Genomic DNA, 19547 nt, shown 5'->3' on the forward strand with positions numbered 1-19547 from the left:
ACTCTGATAGCAGAAAGTGAAGAGGAATTAAGAAGATTCTTGTTGAGGGTAAGTATAAAAGCTTAACATCAAAAAAACTAAGATCTTGGTAACTGGTTTAATCACTACCTGGCAAACAAAGGGAGAAGAAATGGAAGCAGTGTTGATTTTATATTCTTGGGCAAAAAAGATCACTGCAGATGGTGACTGCAGCCATGAAGTTAAAAGGTGTTTGTTCCTTGGAATACTAAAAGGCAGAGATAGCACCTTACCAGTAAAGGTCTGTATAGTCAAAGCTTTGTTTTCCAGTAGCAACGCATGACTTAAGAGTTGGAGTATAAGGAACACTGTGCTGCAGAATCAACACCTCTGAATTATGGTGCTGGAGAAGACTTTTGAGAGTCACTCGGACAGCAAGATCAAATCAGTCAATACTTAAATTAATTCAGGCTGTTCATTGGAAGGTCAAATACTGAAGCTGAAGTTTAAATACTCTGGCCACATAATGAGGTGGGACTCATTGTTGGGAGGTTAGGAAAGATTGAAGACAAAAGGAAAAGGAGATGGCAGGGGATGGGATGGATAGATAGTATCATGGAAATAACAAACATAAACTTGGACAGACTTCGAGAGACAATGGAGAATAGAAAGTCCTGGTGTGCTATGGTCCATGGAGTCACAAAGAGTTGCACATGACTGAACATACACACAAACACTTACAGTAGTAAATGATAAAGTAGATTCATGATATACAGTATTCGTTTATGACATTAAACTTTTAAAAGTTTTCTTTACATAACTGTGTCATGTGTCACCTTCAATTTTCCCAAGTACTGCCACAGATCTCCAAAAATTCCCACTTAAATGTTCATGGCTAGCCCATGAATAACTGTGAATGTGAAACCCACGAATGTTGAGAAATGACTTTATTTTTGCATTTCCCCAAGCACTTACTCCAGTGGAAAGAGTACTAGCTTAATATGTGTTGAATCAATTAATGAAGAACAGAGAAAGGATCCTTGTGATGAGGTAGAAAAGAGTGCTTGTGGCACTTGGAGCAAAGGGAGGAGAGGTAGGAGATAAGGTGCAGGATGTGACCAGCCAGAAAAGTGATCAAAGAAGACTATGCATTGAAGCCCCCACCTGGGACTTCTGTGTGCTTTCACAAAGAACCCTCAGTTTCAGAACTCTTCCCCTCCCCTTTCCTGTTCTCTTTGCTTATCACTCCCGGACTACCTGGTATCTCAGGCATTTTGAAGCCATGCTTGCTCCTCTCATTCTCTTGTCCCCTTCCTCCTATTCCATAAAATTGTATTTAAATAATACCTTTGATCTAGCTAACCATCTTTGCCTCTTACAGGAAATAGGGGCCACTCTGCTCCCTTAGGGGAGCAGGGCCTGTGGCCTATACTCTGCCTCCCACATGGAGTAGAACCCGCTGGGGCCGGGAACAGGCAAATGCCTTTCTTTAACATGGAGACTGTCTGAGTGAATTCTTTCAGCACACTAGGACCCACGCCTCTAGTCCTCATCATTTCAGGTAACACCCCAACATTCTTAAGGTCCACCCTGCACCAATGGTTACAAAGAAAGTCTAAGTGAATTCTTTCACACCTGAACCAGCTTTCCCAACTCTGACCTCAACAATCCTATTCACAATTTTGTAGAATAGATTTGATTGACACTTATTTCTTTGTTTTTCCAGAACAGAGATCTAGTCTTTTGGGTCTAGTCTTTCTAGTCATTTGACGCAGCCAATGTCTATTCCTTTTTCTTGCTTATACCTTCTCCAAATCCACTGTATCTTTTTCAAGATTTGGCAACCAGAAATGGAAATAGTATTCCAGGTTCTGGACAAAACCAGGATGATATCTTATAATGCCATTTTTTTTAAGGCAATTGGGGTTAAATGACTTGCCCAGGGTCACACAGCTAGTAAGTGTCAAGTGTTTGGTCTGAGGCTGGATTTGAACTCAGGTCCTCCTGACTTTAGGGCTGGTGCTCTATCCACTGCACCACCTAGCTTGTCCCCCTTGTAATGCCATTTCTATCCCCAGATACTCAATTAGCTTAGCTCTCTGCAATTCAGAACTCCTGAGCTCAAGATATCTACCAGCTTCAGCCTACCTCATCAGTAGAGATTAACAGGCATGAACCACCAGACAGGTTTTCTAAGCCTTTTTGACTGAAGTAAACAAAGAAGTGCTTACAATAATTCCCAGGTCTGACCTGGGAGACAAAGAATTGGGAACATAAATACAAAACAGGGCATTGTTTTCAAAGGTTAGCCCTGCAGGAAATGAATACTTAAGACACTGCTAAATGAAAAAATTCCCAAGTTCTTCCAGACTCCAGGATAACTTTTTTCAAATTAAATTTTATTTTTTTCAGCTAACAAAAATCATTTTCTCTCCTTCATACCTCCCCACAACTGGGGGGAGGGGGCAGAAAAGTAAAAGGCTTTTTAACAAATATGCATAGTCAAGCAAAACAATTCCCCCCCCCCCCCAATGGCCATATCCAAAACAAATACATCATTCTGCACCCTGAGTGCAGACCTGAGTTGACCACCTCTGTTAGGAGGTGGTCAACATGCTTCATTATCAGTCTTCTAGAATCATGGTTGGTTATTGTAATGAGCAGAGGTCTAAGGCTTTCAAAGTTGTTTTTACAATGCTGCTGTTATTGAATGAATTGTTTTCCTTGTTTGCTTGTTTCATTTTGCATCAGTTCATACAAAGCTTCTCAGGCTTCACTGAAACTATCCTTGTCATTTCTCATGGCACAGTGATTCCATTACAATCGTATAGCATAATTTGGTCAGCCAGTGCCCAGCTGATGGGGGTAATCCCACATAATCTCCACTTCTTTGCTACTACAAAACATGTATATATATTTTTGTACATTTGGGTCCTTTTCCTCTTTCTTTGATCTTTTTGTGATATAGTCATATGGCTAGGTTGCAGGTAATTTTTGAGGCATAGTTCCAAATTTTTTCCAGAGTGCTGATTAACTTTTGAACCCTACTTAGTAACAATTCTTGAAACACAGGATTAGTTCCTTGGCTGTCAAGAGCTTTTTATAAGGAACTCAGTGATAAGAGTATTAAGTGTTAGTATTAAGTGCCCAAAAAATGACCTAGATGTCCTAGGTTGGGCTTTAACCAAGTCTCTAATGTTTTAAGGGAAGAGTTACAACTGAAACATTTCAAAAGTATTGCATTGCAATTATGGTGCCTCTCCTCAAGTGTCCACTCTCTGATGGCTATACAGGAGTATACTCTAAAAGCTTTTAGGGACTTGGTTAAAGCCCACAGTAGGACATCTAGGCCATTTTTGGGGCACTTAATACTAACACTTAATACTCTTATCACTGAGCTCCTTATAAAAACTTCTAAAAAGGCTATTTACTAAGTAGCTCTAGCTTTTAGGTAGTGCAGTGGAGAGAGCACAGATCCTGGAATCAGGAGGACGTGAGTTCAAATCCAGCCTCAGACATATAATACTCACTAGCTGTATGACTCAGGGCAAGTCACTTAAACAATTACCTCACCAAAAAAAAAGTTTTACCCACATTTGTTAAGTTTTATAAGGTTTTCCTCTCTCTAATATGAATTTTCTTATGTCTAGAAAGGTTTGAACTATTATGGAAGGTTTTCTCACATTCATCACATTTGTAGGGTTTCTCCCCAGTGTGGATTCTCTGATGTGAAATAAGACCTTCATTTTGACTAAACCTTTTTCCACATTTGGTACATTGATAAAGTTTTTCCCCTGTGTGAGTTCTGTGATGTTTAATGAGGTGTGAACTCTCACTGAAAGCTTTTCCACACTCACTACATTCATAAGGTTTTTCTCCTGTATGGAGTCTCAGATGTGATATAAGACCTGCATTTTGACTAAAGCTTTTCCCACATTCATTACAATGAAATGGCTTCTCCCCAGTGTGAATTCTCTGATGTTTAATAAGGAGTGAGCTTTGATTGAAGGCTTTCCCACACTCACTGCAATTGTAGGGCTTCTCCCCAGTGTGGATTCTTTGATGTTTAATAAGGTCAGAGCTCTGATTGAAAGCTTTCCCACAATCATTACATTCATAGGGTTTTTCCCCAGTGTGGATTCTTTGATGTTTAATAAGGTCTGAACTCCAGTTGAAGGCTTTACCACACTCATCACATTCATAAGGTCTATCTAATGTGTGGATTCTATAATGAAGAATCAAATTGGAACTCACACTAAAGGCTTTCCCACATTCATCACATTTATAAGGTTTATCCCCAGTATGGATTCTCCGATGCAGACAAAGGCTGGTACTTCCACTAAAAGCCTTCCCACATTCTTTACATTTATAAGGTTTTTCTCCAGTGTGGATTCTTTGATGTCGAATAAGATTTGAGCTCTTAGTAAAGAATTTTCCACATTCATCACATTTATGGTCTTTCTCTCCTCCTATGGGAAGTTTTTTATGAATGATCTCTCTGATTTCTTTCTCCTGGGAAGGAAATTTCTTTCTTCCCTCCACTGTGGGAGTTTCTTGATGCCCTTTTAACCTGCTCTCAGTTTCACAAGCTTGTCCAGATACAGGTTTCTGGGGAGCATCCACCATGACTCTTCTTAAAAGCAATAAGTGAGGTTCCACTAAAGAAATTTCCTGCTTTAGTATCAACTTCTCATTCTCAGGCCTAGACTCATCATCTGAAACAACAAATAGAATACAAATGTCACTAGGTACTTATACTACAAAAAAAGAAACTGCTAAGAAACTTGATTCAATTCAGCATTCACTAAGTGCTAACTACATGTAAAAGATTGTGCTTACTGCTGGGAACACAAGCTCACATTCTACTGGTGGGGGGAAAAGGAGAGAGAGAGGGAATTTAAGAGGTAAACATATTTAAGTAAGATAATTTGAGGAGGGAAGGAACACTAAAAAACTAGGAGGATTAGGTTTACCTTTGTGTAGGAGGTGGCAGCTAAACTGAAGAAAATTGAAGGAAATTAGTCTAGGTGAGAGAGATGAAGAAAGAGGATATTCTAGGCTAGCCTGAGGGATAGCCTGTGCAAAAGAAAAAATGGGAAATGGAATGCCGAGAGAAATGGTTTATTAGACCCCTATTTTATTTCAATCAGTATTAATCAGTTCATAGGGGTATTTTATTAATTTTAATCAATTAATTTTAATTTTTATTATATATTATATTAATATATTATATTACTTGATTAATTAATAATTAATATTAATCAGATTCCATAGGGGTAATTTTATTCCAATCACTATTAATCAGTTCATAGGGGTATTTTATTAATATTAATTAATTTTATTTTTATTTATATTATATATTATATTACTTAATTACTTGATAAATTAATATTAATCAGATTCCATAGGGGTAATGATTGTTAGCAATTATAAGTGATATAGTCACCTAGTAATATACATTTAGTCAGTTTAGTCAACTAACGTACATGAATAACATATATATTAATGCATGTTTTACATATATCATATAGGGATAATTAGATAAGATAGATTTTCTTATAATAGGCCCCAAACTTTATAAGCTATAAATTCACTGTTCACTACTTATTTACCAGTTAATAAAGTTCACTTGTGTAACCACAAGAATGCTGAGGAGGGGCTCTCCACTCTGTTTTGCTCAATTATATCTGCCAAGCCCAGCATGGGATGCTTTGGTGTAATACTGAAAGTCCCCCAACTTATTTCTGTATCTCCAGACCACCCTTTCTTGCCCAGTATGAGGAGGAGCTCATCTTATGATCACTGCTTTGCCCAGCTTGTGAGCCCCATGTTGATACATAATTTTTGACCCTCTTGGAGGGTGAAGAGCAAGGTCTATCAACCAGTAAGATTCTGTATTTGACTTTGCCTTTTCCGTATGTCTGAGTACCAAGCCCTATAAAAGTAAGGCCTTGGGGGACCAGCGGACATCTTAGATCATGAGGAAGACTGGAGATCCACTTTGGACCTCCAATTGGAGGGGATCAGGTCCCTTTAACAAAGTGCTATTGGCTCGGAGTTCTGCCTCAGTTTCTATTATTGTAGTTTGGGCATTTTGGACCCAACAATACTGACTTGCAGGAACCTGGCTTCGTTGGAATGCGGACTATAGCTAGTCTAGGAAGGGCTGTAAATACCAGAATGCAAAGTCTGTATTAGACGGCATCATGGATATAGCATTGAAGTGATTTCAAATCGTCCATCAGAAACTAACTTGCTGTGTGATTTTGGGCTTAACCTCTCTCAGCCTCAGTTTCCTCATGTACAAAATCATTAATGCAAAATATTAATATTAATAAAATGTTAATAGAATCTATCTCCCAAGTTTGATGTGAAAGTCAAATGAGATAAAATGTGAAATGCTTCGCAAATCTTAAATTATGATGATGATGATCATCACCATTTCTATCACTTGCCTCTCAGAGACTTTGTCTTCTCAGATTTCTGATATTCAGGACCAGAAGAGCAGGTGGGAAGAAAATGGGACAATTTCTATACAGTTGCATGGAACTATCCACAAAAGTAATCTCAACCATCATGTCTGTTATGTTCAGTAAGGAAGAAAAGCAAAGTGTCTACAGACACTATGTCAGGAATAACTAAAGGGGCATGCACAAGTCCTACAGTAGATGAAGAAGACACAGGTCTTTGTATTTCCTCAGCACTTAATATTTATTTAGTTTAATGGAACTGAATAAGGGGAATCACAGACTGGTTTCCAGGACAGCTGGCCCAGTAACAGAGATTGTATGTTAGCTAAAGTCCTTTTCTTATTAGACTTATTTCCTCAGCATCTGAATTTCCATTAATAGCTACTCCTGCCTACTCTACATTAATAATCTCCCATAGGTATTATGCTCCTCTAGTTTATCCCCAGACCCTTGCTCTGTTATCCTGTATTGCCCCACCTCAAACCAGGTTCCTTCCCCAATTCTCTCTTCCCTATCCAGTTTAGTCTTGTCCCTTCCCAAATCAAATCTACCCCTGCCCACTACCTCAGCCTTCTACTGAGCCTTCTTCAATCTTCAATCTATTTATTGTAAATAAACTTCCCCCAAATCCTTAATCTTTCCTAGAAGGTCTGGGTTACAACTCTACTAATTAAAACTAATTCCACCAAATTGTGTTCTTGATCCTACCTCATCCTATTTCACAGATTTTAGGGACCTTACTGCACCAATTACTTTCTTTGTCATTCATCTGGCTCCTTTCCTCAGGCCAACAAAACTGCTCAAATCTCCTTAAACTCATAACAATTCAACCTTCCTCCAGCAAGTCTCTCCTCTTCTTACCACCAAACTCCTAAAGAATGGTCTCCATCTGTTGCCTATGGTTCCTCATCAACCACTAATTTCTTAAAACTGCAACATGGCTTCTGTTGCCATATATTGAATTTGCTCTCTCAAAGAACAAAAATGACAATCTACTAATTGCAAAATCCAACAGACTTTCTCAATTCTTATTGTCCTTGCTTACTCCATGCATGAAGCACTGTGAAGAGTTTAGGGTGAAATGAGGTCTATTTTGGGTGTGTTGAGTTGAAATGCCTACAAGACATAATTCAAAATGTACAAAAAGCAGTTTATGATTTAGGACTGTAGCTCAGGAGAAAAGACTAGGGCTGGATTTATAAATTTATAAATAGGGATAATAACTGAACTCAAGGGTAGCTGATATCACAAAGTGAGGATAGTTAGTGAAGAGGACCATGCTTAATCATCCTGACATGGATGAAGAACAAGCAAAGGAGACTGAAGAGTGATCAGACAGGATGAGAACCAGGAGAGCTGGCAGTGGGCTTTTTTAGGTATTAGGTATTTTGCAGCTATGTGGAGGGTAGGTAAGAAAGGGAGGCTGGAAGCAGGGAGACTGATAGACAAGGAGGCTGTTTCAATCAGTAGTCCAAACTAGAGGTGATCAGGACCAGAACTAGGATATCATCTATGTAAGTGGAGGGAGAGGGACATAAGTGAGAGATGTAGTGGTAGAATAAACAAGATTTGTCAGCTGATTGGATATGAGGGTAAGGAGGAATTAGTCAAGTATGACTCTGAGGTTGTAAACCTCAGTGACTTGAAGGATGGTGGTGCCTTCAACTCTGGTGGAAAAATGCTGCTTTCAATTTCTTGTTGGTAGTGTCCTAGACTGAATGAATGAAAAGCATTGATTAAGCACCCAATTGCCAAATCTTCATTCTTTTGACCCCTCGGAAGCATCTGACAGTGTTGGATATCATCTTCCCTCTTGACTTTTGTGACACTGCTCTCTCCTGGTTCTCCTCATATTTGATCACTCTTTAGTCTCTGTTGCTGGTTCTTCATCCACGTCATAACCACTAATCATGAGTGTTGCCCAAGCTGACAGTGTGGCTCCCCTGCTCAAAGCCTTCAGTGGCTCCCTAATACCTCTAATATAAAATATGAAATCCTCAACCTGGCATTTAAAGTCCACCATAATCCAGCTCCCACATACCTTTCCGATCATACATTATGGATTCCATCTAAACTGGCCTATTAGCTATTCACATTCCATTGCCTGCATCTATGCCTTTGCATATACGTACATCACATGCCGGAAATGCACTACCCTTTTCATCTCTGCCTTTTGGAATCCCTGTATTTAAAAGGCTCAGATGAAACCTCTTATACAAGGCTTTTCCCAACTTCTCCAGTTGCTGGTGTACTCTCTTTCTCTCTTGAAATTACTTTGTATTTATTTATCTATATACTAGATCCCTTCCAGTAGAATGTAAATTATTAGAGGGCAGGGACTGTTCTTGTTTGCTTTTGTACTTTCACTCTTGTGTGCAGTTAAACTGGTAATAATAATTTGTGGTGGTTGTTCAGCCATTCAAGTCATATCCAACTCTTTCTTCATGACCTCATGGACCATAGCACACCAGGCCCTCTCTTGAAGTTTGTCCAAGTTTATGTTCTTTGTTTCCATTAACATTTACAGAGTGCTTTACATGCATTATATGATTGCTCTGTGAGGTAGGTGCTATTATTATCACCATTTTACAGATGAGGAAACTGAGGTCCGGAAAGGTTAAGTGACTTGCCAAATGTCACAACTGGTAAGTGTTTAAAGCAAGATTTGAACCCACATCTTCCTGATTAGAATTCCAACATGCTACCCACAAAATCATGCTACCTTGTCTTGATCATACCTTCCCTGTCATAGCTGTATAAGTGCAAGCCTGACTGTCTAGTGTAAAAAATACCAGGCCTTGAAATGATTAGCATACAATTCACATTCCTATTTCTTAAAATAAGAGACTCATCGCTACCCTCAGAAGAGACACCTATCCTCCACCTGCTTTCTTTCAACTCCTCACCTATTTCTTGTAAGGGGTGGAGTACTGAGGATTCACATTTGAGCTGAGTCTCCATAAGCTGCAGCTGGATGCTCAATAACTCTTGTGTTACTTCCAAAGGGACCAGCTCCTTCAATGACCCTTTCAATCCTTCTGCATGGACTGAAACCTAAGGAAAATTATTAGATAGAGTTGTACTTCTGAAAAGTCACTATCTGTATTATAATTCAAACTTCAGAGAAGAGACCACAGAGAATACAGAATTAGAGAATGGGACAAGGAAAGTTAGAATTAGAGTTTCATTCCATAACCCAAAGGCAAATAATAACCTGGCTGACTACTGACCTTCCTGGCTTCCTTTAAGTCCCAACTAAAACCTGACTTTCTACAGAAAGTATTCTCCAACCCCTCTTAATTCTAGGGCTTTCCCTCTGTTAATTATTTCCTATTTATCCTGTCCATAGGTTGCTCTGTATATATTTGTTTGCATGCTGTCTCTTATTAGATTGTAAGTTCCTTGAGGACAGGGACTTTTTGCCTCATTTTGTATCCCCAGCACTTAATCCCCAGCACATACTAGTCTATTAATAAATGTTAACTGATTGAATAACCAATCAAGTCTATAGAAATGAAAGAAACCCAATTCTCCTCTTCTAGTTCTGCTTGCTAAAATTCTGTAAGTTCTCCTATAGTAGTTCCTTCTTGTTCTCCTATAATAGATTACACTTCACATTCTCACCTGTTGTCCTGGTTCATCAAGTTCTCTCTCCAAGTCCTCCAACATGGTCACAACCTCTTCTCCACTCAAAGGATGGTATTCTTTCACCCAAGACTGGGGCTCCTCAGGCAAGATGGCCAGGAACTGCTCCAGCACCAGCAGATCCAGGATTTTTTCCTTTGTGTGTATTTCTGGCCTCAGCCACTGATGACAAAGTTCCCCTAGTTGGCTCAGAGCTTCCCGAGGTCCAGGGGATCTCCTGGTATCGGAACTGCCTGAAACGTTGGCAGATTTCTTGGCCAGAGAAGCTGTCTTTTCGAAGCTGAAATTCCTGATTAAAGGAAAGGTCTTTTTCTTCTTCCACTTTCACTGTCAAAGGATTTTCCTTCTCCTCAGAAGCCTGGAAAACTAGGGTTGCAGCTTACCTCCGCTGAGACATTCTAACTGACAGCATTGAAGGCTCATTCTGCCTAAGATGCTCTGGAGTATTTCTTCTTTCAGGGGTGGTACTAAAGTATTCACTATTAAGACAGATTATCAGTGCTTCTAAGAATTTGGAATCCTAGCACTTAGCATGGCACATAGTAGGCATTTAATAAATGCTTAATGATTAATTTAGATGAAGGCTAGGAAAATGAATTTAATGAAAATAAAGCAAAACTGTGATAAACATCAAGAACCCTGAACAAAATACTAATTCAAATTCCAAAAATTTTCCACTTTAGAACAGAAGAGCAAGGTTTGGCACTCCCTATTCTTCACCCTCACTAGTTTTTAGGTTTGTAAAAAATGACCTGGATCGTTTTAGAATCCTGAACACTAAGATTTGCCAGTGTGTGTCAGGTCAACCCTTTGTTTTCCAAAATTAGACACAAGGGTGACAAGTGAAAACAAAACAAACCAGGTCACACCGCCCAGAATCCATAGGTCCCAACAGTCCAGGGGCTCAGGAAAAGGAACAAGCAAAACATGTCACAGATTGTGGACACGGTCGCCGGGGCTGGATTCCTCGGAGGCTCCGCAAAATCCCAAGGAGGCCCCCGGGAGAGGGGGGCCCTGACCCGGGCCAACACGGCTCCCCCTCCCCACACACCCGCACTCTTCTGGGTCTCCCGGCGTCCCACTGCGGGGCTCCTCCCTCCCCGCCCACCCCCTGGGAGTTGCAGGTGCCCCGAGCCCCTTCCCACAGTCCAGGAGCCTGCCTCGCCCCCACCCCCAGCACGTGACCCCGCCTTCTCTGTCTCCTGGGCTACCGAGGCCGGAAGTGTGTTACCCAATTCTCACCTCTGTAGCAGACCTAGAGGATCGGCCACCTCGGTAATACGGATGATTCGCTCTCCTTACGGATCCCTGGGGCGGGCCCCTGGGCTGGGCCGGGAGAAGGGGCGGGGTCGAGAGAACGCGGGGCTCCGAGGCTGGACGCTCCTCTCTTTGCATCTGGGCACCGCGCTGCCAAAGGACCGTGTAGACCACGTGGCCCAGAGTCGGGCCACGCTCTCGGAATGTAGCCCCCGCAGAGACGTCTCCTGGGGTTGCGGATCTTGCTTTCTCTCCACCTAGGGAGGGTAGATTCAAAACCCACTTTGGGCAGATCACTTAGCCTTTCTGGTTTTATCTTTCTGGTTTTATTTTTCTGGTTTTATCTTCTTCATCTATAAAATGAAGAGATTGGCCTTCATGGCTGCTAATATTTAATAGTTGTAAAGCTACTGTCCTTTTGTAGCACCGCCTCTATGACCACTTCCCAACTTTCCCTGGAACTAACAACTTGGGGCCTCTCACGGTTCTCAGGGTAAAACTGAGGAATTGGTATTCCTACTACTGTAACCCCCATCTGGTGTGTTCCTCATTATCAATCAACAGGCACAACTGTATTTCCCTTTAGAAATTTACTAAGAAGGTACAGCAAGAACAGTAGTTACAAAAACATTATACACCCAGGGGCACACTGTCTCCTTGCATGGTCAGTATTCTTGGGGAGAGTGGGCTTAAACTTAGGGTGTAATGAGAATAAAGCGTATGTTTAGAACATGTAGGGTGGAAGGGTACCTCAAAACTCCTAGGCTGGAGAATCCTTTCTCCCCTTGTAGAGTCCTCATTTAGTTTCCCCTTAAGCTTAGGTTGTCGCTCTTGGATCTAATCTAGGTATAGGGATAGGATTCTGGCTTTGGGTGGGAGAGGTCCCCAATTCATATCCCAGGAGTCCCAACATTTTGGGCAGCTAGGTGGCACAGTGAATAGAACCAGGCTTAAAATCAGAAATGTTGCGGTCTGAGAGGTTGAGACCACTCAAAGACAGCAGTGCAGGACGGGGTTGTCTGGAATGAACTCACAGACTCAAACATTCTTTAAGTCAAGGTGGCAAAGATATATTGTTACGCTTTTCAGCAGGCAAGGATTCTTAAGGAACCTGCAAGAGACTGAGGATGGAGCTAGGATTTATATGTAAAAGGGCATGGGAAAGGAATGCCAGGGGTACTGATTAGGTAATCCAAAGGTCCAGGTGTCTTTGGGAGCTATGGATGGGAAAGTACAGGGAATATACCAGACAGGGAGGGAGATGACACAAGTATGGATCTTGGGAGTCTGGCAAGAGGAAGAGTCCTTGGGCCAGTCAAGGACAAAACTCCTTGGGCTGGGCAAGGCACCCTTCTCTCTCTGTCTTGATGAGAGAATGCTCTGCAACAAGGGAAAGCTTTCTCACAAGACAAGAACTTACTAAGGAATTGGGAGGCTTCCAAGACATGATCTGAGGGCTAGGGCCTGAGCAGCCCAGCACTCCCTCACCCAGCTTTGTGTAGCTGCACCAGGAAGAGAGATAAGGGTCTTGCTCAGGTCCATGCATGAGTAATTGCTAGGCACAGTGTCCTTGGGCTGAGGAGTGATTGTCAGAGACAGTGTTTCTGAGACTAGGGAGAAATTGGGGTCCAAGTCCAAGCACAAGTACCCAAGCACCCCATCAGAAAGACCTGAGTTCAAATATGACCTAGCTCTGTGACCATAAGCAAGTCACTTAACCACGTTTGCCTGGAAAACCACTTTAATACCTTTGCCAAGAATAGTCCAAAAGAGGTCATGGAGAGTTGGAAGTGACTGAAAGGACAAAGGCTTAAATCTCTGCTGGGTTCTGAAGATCTAGAGCCTTAACCAGTATCTCTGTTTTGTTTTGTTTTGTTTTTGTTTGACTAGGCAATGGGGTTAAGTGACCTGCCCAGGGTCACACAGCTAGTAAATGTTATGTGTCTGAGGCCAGATTTGAGCTCAGGTCCTCCTGAATCCAGAGCTGGTGCTCTATCCACTGCTCCACCTAACTCTGCCTAACCAGTATCTCTGTAACTGGCTTTGGGGGGTTGGGGAAAAATAAGAAAATGTCCATATGACACACCTTTAAGTTCAATTAGTATTAAGACTTTTTTCCACCATTTCCTTAAGAGTAGACAATTGACAAAACAATAAATCAAGTTCTGATTTGTAGCATTTGCTGATATCTGAGGTGTAAATGCACATCCTGAAAATATAGATTGGCTTTTCAGAGTCAATCAATATGAGCTGGTTACCAGCTCAGTCCTGCACTTTCTCTGGAGCTGGCCGCTACCACATTAGTAGATTCTGCTACTGACGCTGATCGCCAGTGGGACCTCTTATGGCTTTAAAGGATTCCCCCAGGTTCCTGGGCACTCAACTCTTAGAACACTCCTTCATCCTAGAAAAAGGAAAGAATAAACACAAAAGAAACAGAGGTTCCACTGGCCAGAGGGTGCCAGAGGGCCACATAAAGTAGTGTTCTTCCTCTTACCTGTCAGTTCACAGCAGGGAACCTCACTGGTTCACTGAAAAGGACAAGAAACAGAAAGGCCATAGGGGGGCCAAGTCACTTATATGTACATTTAGTTCCAGAGTGAACAGATTATTCCTTTTTGTATGTACATTTATTAACTCTGGAATCCAAAAGGTTTCAGTAAGACACAGAATCAGCCAGTAATGTCTGGAATTAGATTTATTGGAGTCAGGCAGGGAATATCTTTGTATGCTCATTATAATCTATTAAGAAGGGCAGATCTCAGCATGCTCTAAGGAGTAGGCCTTCATTGGTCAACCCTCTCACCCTCAGCCCCAAACCTGATGCATCTGCTCCTTGGGATTAGAGGAGTTAAGTGATGCACAGAGGAGAATGGACTGCCAGAAACAGCATGGTACAATGGAAAAAGACATTGATTTTGAGTCTGGCTATCTGAGTTCAAATCCTAGCACTTCTTCCTACTAGCTGTGTGACTTTGGGCAAGTCAGCCTCCCAACTTCTGGGATAAGAACTCATTATTTTACAAAAACTGCTAGGAAAACTGGAAAACAACATGGCAAAAACTAGGTATAGACCAATATCTTACACCACATACCAAGATAAGGTCAAAATAGGTACAAGATTTATACATAAAGGGTGATACATAAAAGGTAAAATATAAAGCAAATCAGTAGAGCAAGGAATATCTATATTCCTTGTCAGATCTATAGAGAAGGGAAGAATTCATGACCAAACAAGAAATAGAGAACATTACAAAATGTAAAAATCTTTATTAGATTGCTTACCGTTTTAGGAAGAGGAGAGGGACGTAGAAAATTTTGGAACTCAAAATTTTGTAAAAAATGAATGTTAAAAATTGTCTGTACATATAATTTGAAAAAATAAGATTGTATAAAAAAAGAAAGGGGCAGCTAGATGGCACAGTGGATAGCGCACCGGCCTTGAAGTCAGGAGGACCTAAGTTCAAATCCGGCCTCCAGACCAAACACTTGACACTTACTAGCTGTGTGACCCTGGGCAAGTCACTGAACCCCAATTGCCGAAAAAAAAAATCCATCTTTTTTAAACATAGGACTTTAGGGTTCATGAGCTCTGTCTATGCCAAGTGGGCATCCACATGTCTGCATTTGCCATGTACTTCTATAGTAAATCTGTCATTGCACCTCTTTCCTCCAGCCCCATCCTCTATTGTTTTGGGTTGTGAAGTCAACTCTAGATTTTCCAACTTATACTCAGAAAGGGAAACAAAAGCATACAGGAGACAGGAACTTGAGGTCCAAGAATTCCCCTCTTGCATTCCCTGGGCAAGCACTTGCTGTTCAGCAGGTACTTGTGCTGTATCCTGCCTCCTGGAAGAGGGTGGGAGAAATTCTTATTTCCCCTTCACTGTACTTTGGAAGTAAATGAAAGGAAAACAATGACAAGGGAGCCCTGAAGAGAGCAAGAAAAAGATCGAGCTGGTGCATCAACTCACATATAGACCACATAGAGAGGTAGCTCTGTTGGTAAGAGTCTGTCCTTCTTATTCTCAATCAATCATCTGAAGATCCCTGAGTATGTATATACTCCATAGTGAGGTGCCCTTTAGATGCCTTGAAACCAAAGCCAATGCTTTGTAACTTCATCAAACTGGTGGACTAATCACATTAACCAGAGACTTCTATCAACTTCTTATTTGATTTCCCTGTTATGTATTTTTGTCCCAGCAAATCAAAGTGGGGTGCTTTCAAGCATCTTGGTCCAATCCCAAATCTGGATAGTACTTTGGCAACTTGGGGAAGCTTCAGCTGTTACCCTCTTTTTGTTTGCCTCCCCCAGGGCTAGACACTAACGATATTCTTAAAATGACCCTGATACACACTTCTTGGACTCTCACAATATTAACAGCCCTTTGTGAGGCCTCTCATAGCTGAAGAGCCCAGGGGTTACGTATACCAAATCAATAAGCAAATTTTTTTTCTTTTTTTGCAAAATGTCTATAGGTGCATCCCTACCTTGGTGTTTGTAGGAGCCTTTCCAAACCCTATTTATTAAGAAAATAAAAATAGAAAATAAGAATAAATAGAAAATAAAAAAGAAAATAGAAAATAAACAGCTAACAATGTAAATAAAAAGATAAGGCAATTTTTAAAAAACTGGTTTCTTCAGAGAGGTCTAGACCTAAGATAAGGCAATTTTTAAAAAACTGGTTTCTTCAGAGAGGTCTAGACCTAGATGATCTTCTGAAATGTTTAAGGCTCTCCCTAAATGGATTTTGAACTTGGGGTCAATTGGAAATCAACTTTTCACCTTCAGATAAAATCTAATTTCTCCCCATGGATCTCTACAATATTGACAGCAATACAAAATTAAACAAATGATCACTAAAGATGTGTGATGCTCCGGAAAAGATCTTGGGCACTTGGGGATAGATTGGAAATTAACCCTTCAGAGCCTAGATTAGCCCCTTCACATAAGTTTCTGCATCTGTAAAAGGGGTTGGGTTGATAATCTCTAAGCTTCCTTCCAATGCTAATTTCTTATGATCTTTTTCCTCCTCTTCTTTTTTCTTTTCATACATTCTTAGAAATATCCCTTTGCTTTTTTTTAACTTTTAGGTTTTTTTTGGTGAGGCAATTGGGGTTAAGTGACTTGCCTAGATTCACACGGCTAGGAACTATTATTTGTCTGAGGCTGGATTTGAACTCAGGTCCTCCTGATTCCAGGGCCAGTGTTCTATCCACTTTACCACCTAGCTCCCCCTGCTTTTCAAATCCATAGGAACTATAGGCCTTGTTCAAGAAGTGGAATATGGGGATGGGGTTTGGGTGGGAAAAGGTGATGAGAGACCCCAGATGAGTATCAAACTGGGTTTTAAGGAGTATCAAGAAAGCTGTACCATTATCACATGTGTAGTGGAAGGGAAGGGGCCCATATATGTTGTGAGGGTTCCACTTGTGGCATGGGGGCCTGACAATTATGTGTAGTTCAAAAAGAGTCATAATAGACATCTCTAGCCTCTTCTCCCACCCTTCTCTAAGGGAGACTTTCATTCCTGCCAAAAGGGGAAGCAGGAAGTTGCGGCCAGAAGCCACCACTCTGCTCTCCTCAGAGAGAGGGGGTACTGAGCTAGAATTGTATCTACCTGCTCCCTTAAATATTATCTGTCTAGGGCAGGAGTGGGGAACCTGTAGCCTCAAGGCTGAAAATTCTTTTGTTCTATGAAGTTTGGATTCAGGCAAAGGACTGCACTTGAGGACCTAGAAGGCCACATATGGCCTCGAGGCCGAGCTTCCCTCCCCTGGGTTAGTAGATATGATCAGATTCAATCTAACTTCTGATCCTTATGTCATTTTTGGGGGGAAGCAGTACCGCAAGCTCTATATTCAAGGCTTGACCCTTTCCCACCAAATAACAGTTCCACAATGAACATACATTGCAAATAGCCAAGAAACCCATTTATTCAATTCATAGCAAAACAGAAATCAGTGAAGATATACATAAGAAAATATATACCAGACAATTCAGCTCAACTAGGAGAGTGCTAGATCTTGCCCAAGGGGAAACTCTCCATATTCTCTAGTGTAGCAAACTGGAGATGGGGACATGATAGAAACTGCAGCTCTTCCCATATCTTTTCTAGTCTTTTCTTAGTCTTCAAAGGAGCCTGGCTGGTTATGTCCCTCCTCCTCTCCTTCTCTTTCTTCCTTATTTGTCCCCTCAACTGGTGTTAGAATTATAGAAAAGCAAAAGAACTGTAGACCTCTTCAGGGGACCTGAAACAAGAGATGAATTGTTTGATTGCTGTTGAAGGCCCTCAGCTACAGCACTGACATCATCTTTCATCTCTTTTAGTTGGTATCCTCTCTGTCCTGCTGTCTCTTGGGTTTTTGGATTGTAGACAAAGCTATGTCTGTGCTGCCCATTGAAGATTTTGGACCCTGGATGAGGAATTACACCTGGGTAGTTTAATCCAAGTATGACACATTTGGAGAAGTAGATTCAAATCAGGAATGAATATATGACCCATGTGATTGATGTCCAAATGGTGTCCCTTTCAAAGTAGCCCCCTTTGGAGGCCTTGATTTGCTGGGACTCCTTTCTAAGACTTTCCTTCAGAGACTGTAGTGAATGCTTCTGAATGTCCTCAAAGGGGGCAAATCTTCATCCTTTTATGGTCAAAACCAAAATGTAATGAAATAGAGTATCTTATGTGATCCATAAGATGGGTCAAAGAGTCCAGGAGTGTTGTATCTTTAGATGCTCACTCACCTTTTCAAAGGGTAAGCTTTAATTTTTTAATCAGCCTAAATAATATAGAATATTCATTTACTAGATTTTGCTTACATGAAGAGTTAAGTAGAGATCCTCTAGAAGAAATGCCAGGAGCAGAATGTCTGTACACAATTTTCGTCAATCTGACAAAGGCCTTTGATATTGTCAATCATGACGGCTTATGGAAGATCATGGCAAAATTTGATTGCCCAGAGGAGTTCATCAGAATCATATCAGTTTCATGGTGGCATACTTGCATGGTTTCTGAATAATGGATGATGCTCTCACACTTTCCCAGTCATCAGTGGAGTGAAGCAGGAGTATGTGCTTACTCCCATGTTTTTTAGCATGATGTTTTCAGCAGTGTTGTCAGATGAGTTCAATGAGGATGAAAACGGCATCAAGGTCAGCCACACTGATGGTAAATTATTTAACTTGAAAAGACTATAAGCCAAGACTAAAGTAGAGGAAGAGTTGGTGTGAGACTTTTTTTGTTCACAGATGATTGTGCACTCAATGCAGCCTCTGAAGCTGAGATGCAACAGTATGGATCGATTCTCTGCTGCTTATGCTAATTTTGGCCCAACAATTAACACCAAGAAAATAGAGATTTTCCACCAACCAGCACCACACCATCCAAATGTGAAACCAATGGTTACAGCAAATGGAGAAATTTTGAATGCTGTGGATAAGTTCACTTACCTTCGTAGTGTACTTTCCAAGGATGTACACATTGATAATGAGGTTGACGCATGCATTGCCAGATTTAGCTCAGTGTTTGAGAGGCTCTGAAGGAAAGTGCGGGACAGAAGAGGTATTAGACTGACTACCAGAACGAAGGTCTATAGTGTCATTGTGCTGACCTCATTGTTGTATGTCTGTGAAACCTGGACAGTATACTAGTGCCATGCCAGGAAACTGAATCTCTTCCATTTAAATAGTCTTAGGAAGATTCTGAAGATCACCTGGCAGGACAAGATACCAGACACTGAGGTCCTTTCTCAAGATGAACCGTGAGCTGTTCAAACATTACTGCAGAGAGTACAACTCTGATAAGCCCATTTGTTTGAATGGCAAATATACATTTGCCTAAAAGACTGTTTTACAGAGAACTCATACAAGGCAAGCCCTAACACGGAGGTCAGAAGAAGCAATACAAGGACACTCTCAAGGTCTCTCTGAAGAACTCTGGAATTAATTGTGAAACATGAGAGACACTGGCACAGGAACCCCGAGCATGATGTGCCCGCATCAAAGAAAGTGCTGTACTCTATAAGTAAAGCAGAATTGCAGTAGTTAAAAGGAAATGTGAGATGTGCAAATTTAGAGACATCTCCACTTCACATGGACTATTTGTAGAGGTAGACTATTTTGGAAGGTAGAGCATTCCGAGCTGGTATTGATCTGATCAACCACAGTCAGACACACTGTACCTTGACTACAACATAGTGATGTCGTTTTGA

At 41.1% G+C, this 19547-nt stretch overlaps 1 protein-coding gene across 1 annotated transcript; it reads right to left on the minus strand.

Annotated features, from left to right (window-relative positions):
* Window positions 1-3472: 3472 nt before the first annotated feature.
* Window positions 3473-11038, minus strand: LOC114039397 (zinc finger and SCAN domain-containing protein 31-like). The gene is given in 4 exon segments (XM_027857125.1): window positions 3473-4673; window positions 9335-9482; window positions 10053-10286; window positions 10288-11038. Coding segments are annotated over 4 exon segments (1689 nt in total). The 5' UTR covers window positions 10486-11038; the 3' UTR covers window positions 3473-3564.
* Between the last annotated feature and the right edge of the window lie 8509 nt (window positions 11039-19547).

This window comes from Vombatus ursinus, unplaced genomic scaffold, assembly GCF_900497805.2.
Source record: "Vombatus ursinus unplaced genomic scaffold, bare-nosed wombat genome assembly UNPS02011916.1, whole genome shotgun sequence".
In the NCBI taxonomy this organism is placed as follows: Eukaryota; Metazoa; Chordata; class Mammalia; order Diprotodontia; family Vombatidae; genus Vombatus; species Vombatus ursinus.